Source organism: Sinocyclocheilus anshuiensis, unplaced genomic scaffold (genome assembly GCF_001515605.1).
Source record: "Sinocyclocheilus anshuiensis isolate Anshui unplaced genomic scaffold, SAMN03320099.WGS_v1.1 scaffold383, whole genome shotgun sequence".
Taxonomy (NCBI): Eukaryota; Metazoa; Chordata; class Actinopteri; order Cypriniformes; family Cyprinidae; genus Sinocyclocheilus; species Sinocyclocheilus anshuiensis.
Genome location: NW_015548204.1, coordinates 327,479 through 339,594, shown reverse-complemented (window position 1 = coordinate 339,594; position 12,116 = coordinate 327,479). Strand labels below are relative to the sequence as shown.

The 12,116-nt window shown below is 35.7% G+C and overlaps 2 protein-coding genes and 1 pseudogene across 2 annotated transcripts; 1 reads left to right on the top strand and 2 right to left on the bottom strand.

Moving 5' to 3' along the window:
* Positions 1-1,126: 1,126 nt before the first annotated feature.
* On the bottom strand, positions 1,127-2,566 carry LOC107653440 (jmjC domain-containing protein 8-like; annotated as a pseudogene).
* Positions 2,567-3,236: 670 nt separating this feature from the next.
* LOC107653449 (mitochondrial thiamine pyrophosphate carrier-like) lies at positions 3,237-9,385 on the top strand. Its single transcript, XM_016440164.1, has 7 exons — positions 3,237-3,439; positions 4,230-4,399; positions 4,883-5,038; positions 5,925-6,095; positions 6,325-6,499; positions 7,527-7,657; positions 8,326-9,385. Exons 2-7 carry the CDS (start codon positions 4,268-4,270, stop codon positions 8,500-8,502), a joined length of 942 nt encoding a protein of 313 aa, XP_016295650.1. The 5' UTR covers positions 3,237-3,439; positions 4,230-4,267; the 3' UTR covers positions 8,503-9,385.
* Positions 9,386-10,016: 631 nt separating this feature from the next.
* LOC107653448 (myeloid-associated differentiation marker homolog) lies at positions 10,017-11,319 on the bottom strand. The gene has a single exon (XM_016440162.1). The coding sequence runs from the start codon at positions 11,270-11,272 to the stop codon at positions 10,412-10,414; it is 861 nt and encodes a 286-aa protein (XP_016295648.1). The 5' UTR covers positions 11,273-11,319; the 3' UTR covers positions 10,017-10,411.
* Between the last annotated feature and the right edge of the window lie 797 nt (positions 11,320-12,116).

Below are 12,116 nucleotides of genomic sequence, written 5' to 3'. Positions count from 1 at the left end.
TGCACCAAGAGCTTGTAACACTCCAAAGAGAAAGGAAAAATTGAAATCGCATCATATGACCCCTTTAAGAAAAAATATAGGAACAACTGAAACAACACGTACGCAAAAATCACTTACTCTGTACGGCCTTATAATCGTGTTAAGAAGTTATATTTCATCCTAACCCGACTATAATTATATTGTGTTATGTTGCATTAATTGTATTATATAATCCATATATATATATATAATAAAAATATTAAATAATTTAATTTCATCTTATATACATTCCATCATATACAGTGAAAGAGTGAGAAAAGCTGCGTTATAGCTTCAGCTGTGAGGTTTCTGAATAATGCAGATATACGAGTATGTACAGCTGGCAATCTGTACAATCTGTAATCTAGGTCTGTATAAAAGGTGTTTATTGTGAGATCTGGTGAGAATGACACACTTGGAATTGCTCGAGGATCAGGTGAGTATGGAAGCTTGTTTCCGCCACGGAATAAAACATTTTAAAAGATAATTGCGGCTATTTATCTCACAAGTAATCCACACCACTCCAGTACATCAGATAACGTCTTGTGAAGCCAAAAGCTGTGTTTTTAAGAAACAAATCCACCATTAAGGCAATTTAAACAGTCGCTTCTGGCCAAAATAGCAGTCCATAACGATTCTTTAAGTTAAAAAATCCTTCCCCTTTTGTCCTCTCACATGAAAATCTACTGATATATTTGTTGAGAACTATTTTGGACTGTTTTCTAAACAGTGCCTGATCTTTGCATATTTCTCTCCTGATTCAGACCAGCTGATTTTTTTTTTTTTCACTGGAGAAAAAAATATTATGCAACAGTTTAAAGTTAAAACACATTAATGATGGATTTGTTTCTTACAAACATACAGTTTTTCACTTCACAATACATTAATTGATGAACTGGAGTGGTGTGGATAACTTGTGATGTTTTTTTATCAGCTGTTTGGACTCTCATTCTGACGGCACCCATTCACTGCAGATGGTCCACTGGTGAGCAAGTGATGAAATGCTACATTTCTCTAAACTGTTCTCATAAAGAAACAAACTCATCTACACCTTAGATAGCCTAAGGATGAGCACATTTTAAGCACATTTTCATTTTTGGGTGAACCTTTAACAGGTGAAAATGTGTGTATGTGCACTCCAAAAACACAAATTAGCTGGATCGGAGAGTATGTATTTGCTCATACCAGCAATTCCAAAGCTATATGCAGGATGCATGAATGAAAGAGAAAAAGATGGCGCTTCATACTCTTCAAACAGCGAATGCCACTCCGTGAAGTTATTGTCTCCAAAGAAGTACAGCGTATCTGAAATACAAATGCACACACATTATGAAATAATCATGAACAGTGGGGAAAGCTTGTAGAAAGCGCTGATTTAGTGTGTGTGTGTGTGTGTGTGCAGAGGATGAGAGAGAACTGACCACTGCCCAGGATGTCTTTAGGCTGAGGGGTCAACAGGAACTTCACAAACTCTTCAAACCGCACATCCACTGTTAAAAGAAAAAGATATTGGAAATATAAATAGAGCAATATAAATCACTTACATAGTACGGTACTGTCTGGGCTCAGTATGATTTTATTGGCCATGCACCTGAAAAGACTGCACAAATATGTGAAAGTGTGCTCATGCGTCTACCTTTCCTGTATGAGTGTGTACTGGCCGTGCTGAGACGACCGTTTTCTCTGCATACTCTCTCAACAGATTGGATTTGGAACACAGGGCATGGAACTTCTGAAACATCCAATCACAATACAGCACTGTTAGGAATGAATCAATAAGAACTTACAGCAATAAACACCTGATATACAGTAAAACCACAATTCTTACGGTGTTATCTGTAAGTCCTCTGAGTATAACTGGTTTTGCATAAGCATATCTGTAAAATAAAAAAAAAAACAGATATATTATTTAAGATTTATTATTCTTTTTTGTTTATAATTTAATTGTATTATTTATGTATTATTATTTACGATTTTAAACAAAAGCTGCTTTCCAGGATATTACTTATTAATATTCATTTATTTATTATTTTATTTACTTTTTAATAAGAGTTGCTTTCCAGGATAATAATTTTTTTAAATGCAGTGAAATTCATGTTTTTACGTGACTTCAATGTCTAAACACTATCAACTCTGCATGTGTATGTTTGTTGTTCTTACTCTTTAATAAACTGTGTGTGTGTTATTGAGTTCACATCTCTGATCTCAATGTTGCACTCGCCTTCATCCTCAATACTGGAATCCAGTCCCCTGAAAAACAAAACAAAATTAATCTCACTCACACTGCATTTTTTTTTTAAATTAGGTGATCAATTGCATGGTGTCTGGATTTGAGATGGATCACAGTGTCTGTGTTTCAAAACAAAGTGACTGGCTTGGTTTTGAGACAGCCAGTGATCCACATGGTATTTCTCTCACCATCCTCCATTATCTCCACCGGGGGCATCAGTGCAATGAAATGAAGCCGGTAACTGCACTAAGAGGAGCAGTAAAAGAGCTCTGACAGACTGATCCATGTTTCTTCATCACCTGTCCACGCACATGACACCACCTGCCTGTTTCATAGGTGTTCGAAATGGCATACTTGCTTACTGCCCAGTACACAGTGCATACTGCCTACTATTTTTTTTAAAGAATAGTGTGTGAAAGAGTATACAATAAGCAATAAATGTTTCAGAGTAGATGCTTAAGTTCTGTCACATGACAAACACTGAACATTAATTCAGCACAGCTGTCAATGTTGTTACTTTAGAAACAAATGAGCTAACTGGAAATAATATATAAGAATATTATATAATATAATGCCTCCAGGGAACTTCGATCAACTAGTAGTCTTCAGTTGACTGTTCCAAGGTCACACTTGAAATCGAAAGGAGATCGTGCCTTTTCAGTGGCTGCTCCACAGCTATGGAACAAGTTGCCACCCTATATAAGAACTGCACCAACATACGCTGATTTTAAGTCTCTTCTTAAAACTTATTTATTTACTGTTGCTTATGGTCATAAGTAAGCGCAGTGGCATAACTGTAGTGTACTATCTGTCGCTGTGTTCTATGTTTACTTTTGTATTTTGTTATATGCTTAATTTTGTACAGCACTTTGGCCAACAGCTGTTGTTTTTAATAATAATATTAATAAAACGTTTATATATTAAATGCATGCAAATGAAAATGGAAAAGTATGACGGTAGGAACCAATGTGCTCAGTGTGAAGTCAAACACGGTCAGTAAACACAGTCGCGCCGCTCTGTTTCATTGGTGTCAGTCTTGTATACTCTTTTGTTGGTGTCCCACAAGAAGGGAACATGAGGAGGTGTCCTCTAACATCATACTGCTGCTGCTGCTGTGCACTCATAAGAGAACATCACAAAAAGCAGATTCTGCAGAGGAACTCGGTGCACACTAAAGTGCACACAACGAAGGTATGTTTACGTTTTCACGTTTTAAACGTCTGCTTAATGTGTGTAACGTTAGTAGTAGCGCAACACTGGCTGTGTCTCAATCCATAAAGTGCTGCTTACCAAGACAACATTTTTGGTCATCATAAGCACGTCCCGGACGAAACCATCTAAAGCTGCCCATCTAGCTCAATAGGTTTTGAAACGCAGCCATTGTGTTTATGTCAACTGCTCTCATGTTGAGTAGTAAATTTATCAATAATATTTTAAACAATAAATATAAAATAGCATGAACATGCATTAAATGTGTATTATATTTTATTTTTTATATACATTTTATTATCATTATTATTTGTTTATTTAACTTAATTCTACTGTAGTTGTCATCCATTCAAACCAGTCATAGTGATTTTTTTCATATTATAATTAATATTATATTTTTTGTTGCATTATTTACATTTATTCCACTGAAGTTATTATCCATCCACATCAGCCAAATTGATTATACAGGTGCATCTCAATAAATTAGAATGTCGTGGAAAAGTTCATTTATTTCAGTAATTCAACTCAAACTGTGAAACTCGTGTATTAGATAAATTCAATGCACACAGACTGAAGTAGTTTAAGTCTTTGGTTCTTTTAATTGTGATGATTTTGGCTCACATTTTTATTTAATACACGAGTTTCACAATTTGAGTTGAATTACTGAAATAAATGAACTTTTCCATGACATTCTAATTTATTGAGATGCACCTGTATATATATATATATTATTAGTATTTTTTATTTAATTTAATTCCACTGAATTTCACAGGCTGTGGCTGTAGTTTCTGTCGCGTGATCTGAGCAGGAATGGTGGGCTATGATCCAAACTCCCCCGGCACGGCTCTCACCCCGGAGGAAGCTGCTCTGGCCGGGTCAGCGGCGGGTATGGTCACCCGTGCCCTCATCAGCCCTCTGGATGTCGTCAAAATCAGGTTTCAGGTAGGAACTTTCATTTCACTTTCATGAGTCAGAGGGCTCTTGAGTTTCCGAACTGTACATAATAATGAAAACATAAATATTAACACATTCAACTAAAGCTGTTTTCATCCACAGCTAACACAATAGTCTCTATTCTAGTACATCTGATTCATATAAGCATTCTCGTGCCTAAAACATGAGTCACGCCTTCCTGTGGAATTTTAGTTCCACTCCCAAATCCACGGCTCTACTGAGCACGCTCAGTTGAAAGAAGACTGTTTATCTGCTTTAAACTGGTTACAAATGCACACCAGAAGATGCAGTCCATGAGCCTGTTTGTGCTTGAATTAGTTTGTTTTGTAGTTTCTGTGCCATAGCAACTGATGGACAGGCCTCAAGGTGGCAGTGTTACACTTTTAGACCTTTTCAATTCTTCACATTCAAACAGTTCTGCTAGAACAGCATCATGTTGACTGTTTTGTGCGTGTGTGGGTCTGTGCGCAGTTGCAGATCGAGCAGGTGTCCTGGAGGAGTCCTCAGGGGAAGTACTGGGGTTTATGGCAGGCCACACACTGTATTATGACTGAAGAAGGACTTCCTGCTTTCTGGAAAGGTCACATTCCTGCCCAGCTGCTGTCTGTGTGTTATGGGGCAGTTCAGGTACTTGGAGATAAATAATATGTATTCCTAACATATATAACATTTTGATGAGGCCAGGAAAATAGGAATCATCTTCCTATTTAATTATTAAACCACATAAAAAAAGGGTTTGACCTTAAATTGAACTGGAAATTGTAAACTGACCCTATTGTAAGGATAGAAAAAGATTATCTTCTGTTCTATTCTGCTAGGATATTTCTATTCTATTCTATTTCTTTTAGCTTTGTTGTCATAAATAAAGATCAAGTTAGTCCTGATCATTGTTATTTTAGTATTATTTATATATAAATTTACATATTGTTTTTGTTTTATATATTTTAATTTAGCTTTCATTTATTTTTATTTCGGTGTTTTATATATTAGTATTTTGAATAGCTTTTATGTTTATATTTTTATTAGTTTTTTTTTTAATTTTGTTATGTGCTTGTTTCATTTTTATGTATTTTTTTATTTGTTTTATTCGATTTCTATTACATTTTTACTTCAGTTTTAGTTTTTGTCATCTTAATGAACTTAAACTTATTTGCCGAGACAACTTTTCTAATTTTTGTTTACGTTTTCTGTTTTTCATCGAATATTTTATATTTTATTTCGGCTTTATTTGAGTTGCTGAAAATTATTTTTAATAGTTTTAGTTAATAATAATAATGCTGGTCCCGATGTTGTTGCAATAAATGTTATTTTCTATTTTATTCGTCTTTGAACTTGAAGCAATAAATGAGTTAATATTCAATTCTGTTTTATTCTATTCGATTCTATTCTACATGTAGCTTATCCTGTTTGGTATTTTAGAAATATCAAACATTAGTGGTCATCCTTTACACAGTTGTAGATATTTGACATGCTCTTGAAACTCTTTTTTTTCTGTTTGTTTGTTCTGTCCTAGTTTGCGAGTTTTGAAGCCTTAACAGAGCTGGTCCATAAGAAGACGGCCTATAACAGCCAGACACCAGGAGTGCATTTCATCTGCGGCGGTTTGGCCGCCTGCTCCGCCACCGTCGCCTGCCAGCCGCTGGATACCCTCCGCACACGCTTCGCTGCTCAGGGCGAACCCAAGGTCAGGGGTCAAACCTCAGGAGTGTGATATTACGTGTTACTAAATCATTTGAATGCGCTGTGTCTGAATGCATCTGAAAGGGTGGACAGGTAAAATAAATGCATAATAAATAACTGAATGAAAACGGTAGTTTTAAAAGGTCATGCTCTACTACCAATCAGTGCAAGATTCCTGCAGTTCTTTTTGCTAGGCTTTAATGAAACCCACAGATTTTTTCTCATATGTGCAGACGTATCGTAACCTCAGGCATGCCGTGGTCACAATGTTCCGCACAGAGGGGCCCTTGACCTTCTACAGGGGCCTCACACCCACCCTAGTGGCCGTGTTTCCATATGCAGGCTTGCAGTTTTTCTTTTATAATATCATAAAGAAACTTCTGGAGCCCCAAGACACCAAATCTAAAGGTCAGAGTATGCTTTTTAAACTGTGTTATTTCAGTATTTTTTTAATGTACTATTATAATATTTATTAATATTCTGAATGAGCCTTTAGCTTTTTTGAATGAGATTTTATTTATTTATTTGCATTTACAAAATTCTTTATTTTCTTATTCAGCCAATTAGCTTTTATTTTGATATTTTCAGTTTTCATTTTTATTTTTGTAAAAGTTTTTTTTTTGTGCTTTTTAAAAAATGTAATTAGATTTTTTCTTTTGTTTAGCTTTCATTTATTTTTATTTCATTTTTAGTTTTAGTCATTCTTCAACTTCAGCTTATTTTTATTTAGTCCCCAAGGCAACATTTCTAATTTTCATTTAAGATTTTTAAGTTTCTCATCTAATATTTATATTTTATTTCAGTTGTATTTCAAATAATAGAAACCTTTTTTTTTTTTTTTAGTTTAAAAAAATTTTTTTTTTAGTTTTATTTTTTAGTTCCTTAGCCATCTTCAAGAATCGGCTAAAAACACATCTCTTCCATCTTTATTTGACCCTCTAACTCTAGCACTCTCTATTCTAATTCTATTCTTAATAAAAAGAACTTGCCCCTTTTAAACTTGCATACTATTTATTTACTAACTGCTTGTTTTCTTAAAACAAAAACTAACACTTGCTTCTCTTATCTTTTTGCATTCTATCTGTTTTCTTTTTATTTATTATACAATTATAATTCTGACTTTCTGACTTCTGATTAACAAAGCAAAAACGGCCTCTAACACTAGTTTGCTCTATTCTTTTTCTATTCTATCTGTTTTCTTTTTATTTATATTATTTAAAAAACCCTTGCTACGTGTACTTCGTTGAAGCTAACTGAGACTGTTATAGCACTTGTATATCATTGCTCTTTTGTTGATTTTGATTGCTTCCATTGTCCTCATTTGTAAGTCGCTTTGGATAAAAGCGTCTGCTAAATGTCTAAATGTAAATGTATTTTTTTCTTTTTCTTTTCTGTCCCAGTGGTAATGTTGCTGTGGTGTCATGTCTGTTTTCAGGAGGTTTACACAGTCTGATCAGCGGTAGTTGTGCTGGAGTCATCAGTAAAACAATGACGTATCCGTTTGACCTGATTAAAAAGAGACTTCAAGTGGGTGGATTTGAAGAGGCCAGGATGAAGTTCGGACAGGTGGGTGGAGGTTAAAGATCTGAGCTGCTAACCAAAAGACTGTAGCTTTGATCAATGTCCCTATAATAACTATTTCTGCTTGCTAGGCTAACTTCACTGTTACTAATTAATATCTAAACCTTAAGAATTACACTTCTGCTATTTTATACCTGCAGATTGTAGGCATTTTTGAGCTGAATACACTTTTGATTAAAATTTTGGGGTCTGTAAGACTTTTTTTTTTTTAAGAAATGACTACTTTTATTCAGCAGGGATGCATTAAATTGATGGAAAGTGGCTGTGAAGACATTTATAATGTTACAAAAGATTCCTATTTTAAATGAACCGTTCAAAAGAATCCTGAAACAAATATGAAGCAGCACAACTGTTTTCAACATTGATAATAATAAATCTTTCTTGAGCATCAAATCATCATATCAGAGTGATTTCTGAAGGATCATGTGACACTGAAGACTGGAGGAATGATGCTGAAAATTCAGCTTTGACTCACAGTAATAAATTACATTTTAAAATATATCCAAATTGAAAATGGTTATTTTAAATTGTAATAATATTTTACTGTGTTTTTGATCAAATAAATGCAGCCTTCTTTCAAAAACACTTTTGAATGGTAGTGCATGTTCATCTGTTTTACAAATGAATTCTTATTTCTTGTGTTTTCTGTGCAGGTGCGGACGTATCATGGATTTGTGGACTGTGTGGTGAGGATCGGCAGAGAGGAAAGGCTCCGGGGTTTCTTTAAGGGTCTCTCCCCCAGTCTCCTGAAGGCCGCTCTGTCCACAGGCTTCACCTTCTTCTGGTACGAGTTCTTCATCAACGCCATTGTCAGCCTCAAGAGCAGCTAGTGAGAGAAACCTCGCAGATGTAAGATCATCAGATGGAACTCAACGTGTGTTTTAAGGTATGTAGATGGACATAAAGTGAAGCGAAGAGGGACCAGTAACTGCTCTCAAGATACAGGCACTGAGTCAAGAGCTGTTTTACTGCACCAGAAAGATATTTTAAATTTCTGGTTCGCTCTACTAAAGCCTTGAACTGAACAATCAGCTGAAATTTACGTGTTTACGTGTAACAGTGAGCTCTACCTCTCTTGTCACTCTCGACTGGAGACTTGAAAACCGATGTTACACATATTAAGATTTTAAGTTTTGTCATAATGTCTGCATGTTTTGGTTTGCACTCTGAATTAGGATCTATTTGATTGTTTTTATACATAACACTGGAAATCAGAATGTTTAACTCTGTTAAGTTTTTGCAGTTTAAACATTTAAACTATGTACTCAATATGGTGCATGAAATATTCAGTCATCTGGTTTCTACAAATAGATTCATTTCAGGTTTTATGGGTTTTGTTTGTTTGTTTGTTTTATGTATTTTATGTCATTGTTAAGGCTTTTAAATGGTGAATGGTCAAATATTTTATGAATTACATTTTTAAAAATGGTATGTTCCATATTAACGGATGGATAAAGATTGTTAGGAACAGTTTGAACCTCTATGTTTCCTGTTACTCTGGCTTTATTTATGCCCATGTTTATGTATTTTTTTATTGTACTTTCTCACTAACATTAGTAAAAACAAACTCTCTTCCGAAGATCATAGTGGTTTTACTTTTACACCTATGTAGTCATATACAAAAACACACATCTGTCATATTGCAAAAATGTATGGCAAACAAATGTGTGTGTGACATGCAAGATAAAAAGCAACTATTTTTCTAATAAAATTATTTTATTTAGATTTTCTTTGTCATCCTGTCCTGCTTTTATGTTTGGAGAATGAATTATTGCAAAGAACATTTCCTTATTATTAGATAATCTTTAGTTATATTCAGATTTTTCAACAATGTTAAAAAAGTCAAAAAAATGTCTGTTAATTCACAAGGTTAATGTTAATTAAAATGTTAATGTAATTCAAAAAAGCATTGTTAACATAAAAATGTCATTATTAATATTATACCAAATAAAACACAGACACATTGTAAAAATATATACTTTAATTTTAATTATTTAGTATCTTTTCAGATTAAATCAACAGGGTAAACCTCAACCATTTCTTCATTTTTTGTGACACTGCTTAGGCTGGATTTAGATTAAAAACAGCTACGAAATCTCATAAACTTCTAATTGTCTCTGAATATTTCTCACATCATACAACCTTTCGGCTTTCTGCGAGAATGTACGACAACAGACAAAAATAATATTGGTAACAAAAATAAAAATCACTGTACAAAGTTATAGTCAAGTATATTATTGTGGAGTGATATAAATCGATACCTTAGTGTAGTGATGGTAGTAGGCTATATAGGCTAATGATTTCATAATTAACTTACATAATTTACTATTAGCCATGTGTGACTTCCTGAGAATTAATACCTCATCTGTACTAAACCATCTACGTAATGTGTCTGACTAATTAGGGTGCGGCCACATTTACCTTTTTGCATGGCGAAAATCCGCGGGCGAAATCCGGTCATCTCAATAATTCGAACCCGCGCATTTTCCGCATCAGATTCAAGTTTGTTCAACATTAAACTCGCGTTTTCGCCTCGTTGAAACTTCTTAGTTTGGAAGTGACCTCTCAGTAAGCGGTGCTTCATGCATCACTACATTGCTGACAAACAACGGACCTTTTTTTGCCCGTGATATTTCGTGTAAGGTATGTGACCGCTCCTTATATATCCAAAAACATCCTTACACATGTTACATAGAATATTTTTTCATGTTAAACCAAAGATATGGCATGGGTAAGGCGTTACTCCTGGCCGTGATAGGTAAAGAATACTATTTTAACAGAGTAGGCCAAATCTCCAGTGTACACAAAGAAGTTGATTATGGTCATGAAGGTCACCACCACCAGATCATCCCACGAACACAGGTTACAATTATTTGGACGTGGGTTTCCGTCAAACACATACAGTGGCCAGATAACAACAGCGGTTGCGTACATAGCCACAGCCAGGATGTTGAAGCTAATGACCGCTTTGTCAAAAGAAAATGGAAAGATGGAAGCCAGCTTGGCGATGGTGAGGAAAATAATCAGCAATGAAAAAACAAAGCATATGGAGTAGACGGCCACGCACCACTGCGTCCCTGGAACCTCCTTATATTCGGCGGGACTCAAAGACGTGAATATGATGCAGGTGACGAATGTCTCCAGGATCTTGAGGAGACCAGGAACGGTGGTGAGAAAGCCGCTGGTTTCACCAGGTCTTTTGTGGACCAACCAGACCTCGGCGGCGTACAGCCCGAAACACAACCAGGACACCGCAGACGCCCCGATCTGCCTGGAGCAGGAGGGGCAGGCGAAGAACGTGGGGTAGATGATTGCGATGGTGACCATCATAAGTGTGGCCAACATAGCAAAAGCCATGGTGAAGTCTTCCCAGGAAATGGGCACTTTGGTGTTCAGGTTGGTAAACTCCAAAGCGATGATGAGGAGGGTCGTGAAACAGCAGAAGCACCAGCAGAACATGCACCAAGCCCAATGGGACGTGGCTGTGTTCGGGATTCCCGCTGACGCCGCCAGTGCAAAGCAGATGCATGTTAGAACCACCTCCACCATCCGAACAATGCCAATAGGCAGAATCAGTGTTCTGAAATCCAAGTGCAACATCACGAAACTCTTTCACCAATCCCAAAGCCTTTTTGTTTTTTTTTCAGAATCCCAATTATTTGATTTCTCAAAACCGTCTTACATTCTTCTGAGCTTCTTTGTGTAGTTTTACTGTGCCATAAATGTCAACAAATCCATAACAGATCCAGTTAAAACTCCTTTTTTTTTTCTCCTCACGTCGTCCTCAGGTTTTTGTATTCCACAGGGATTCTTGAAAAATCAATAGCCAGGAGTAAAAATTCAGTTCCTTCTCAGATGGCTGCAAACATGTTTGATCATGTTGACACTAGAACAGAAGCCGTTTCGAGCTTATCGCTTTTATGACTTTTCTCCAGGTTCTCATTGGCCGCTGGTCTGTTGTTGTCCTATGAGCTGATTCCAAACCCTGAACTCTGGTAGAGCCGGGCTCTTTCTAATCTTCAGCTATGGGCTTCAGTCCCACCTCAAGATAACTTCTGGTTGAATCACGGGAAAGTTTAAATTGGATTATTCTTTTACTTGTCCTGATAACAGTATGATGTGGAGTACTAGGTTTATATAGGCCAAGAATGTTTGACAGATAAAGCAAACAATCTAGCAGAACTCTTTCTTTGTCTACAGCTTGTAAAATGATTTCGAGCTTTTCTCTTCATTGCGCAACATCTTCAGTTTTATTTGCTACTGAAGCCCATTTCCTCTGCATAATAATAATTAACCATGCTTTGGTAAAAAAATCTAAAGTGTGACACAAAAAGTCAAAATTATGAGATACAAATGATCATAATTATTATTTAAAAAGTTTAAATTATGACAAAGTTTCAATAAAATGGTAAAATGTCATAGTTATCATAAGTCACATTTCTAA

What these genes read in the sequence shown, in the direction of transcription:
- LOC107653449 (XM_016440164.1), top strand. Translation starts at nt 4,268, where the DNA reads ATGGTGGGCTATGATCCAAACTCCCCCGGCACGGCTCTCACCCCGGAG. An exon ending in TGTGTTATGGGGCAGTTCAG is followed by an intron (nt 5,039 to 5,924) that starts GTACTTGGAGAT and finishes GTTCTGTCCTAG; the next exon opens with TTTGCGAGTTTTGAAGCCTT. An exon ending in CTGCTCAGGGCGAACCCAAG is followed by an intron (nt 6,096 to 6,324) that starts GTCAGGGGTCAA and finishes TCATATGTGCAG; the next exon opens with ACGTATCGTAACCTCAGGCA.
- LOC107653448 (XM_016440162.1), bottom strand. Translation starts at nt 11,272, where the DNA reads ATGTTGCACTTGGATTTCAGAACACTGATTCTGCCTATTGGCATTGTT.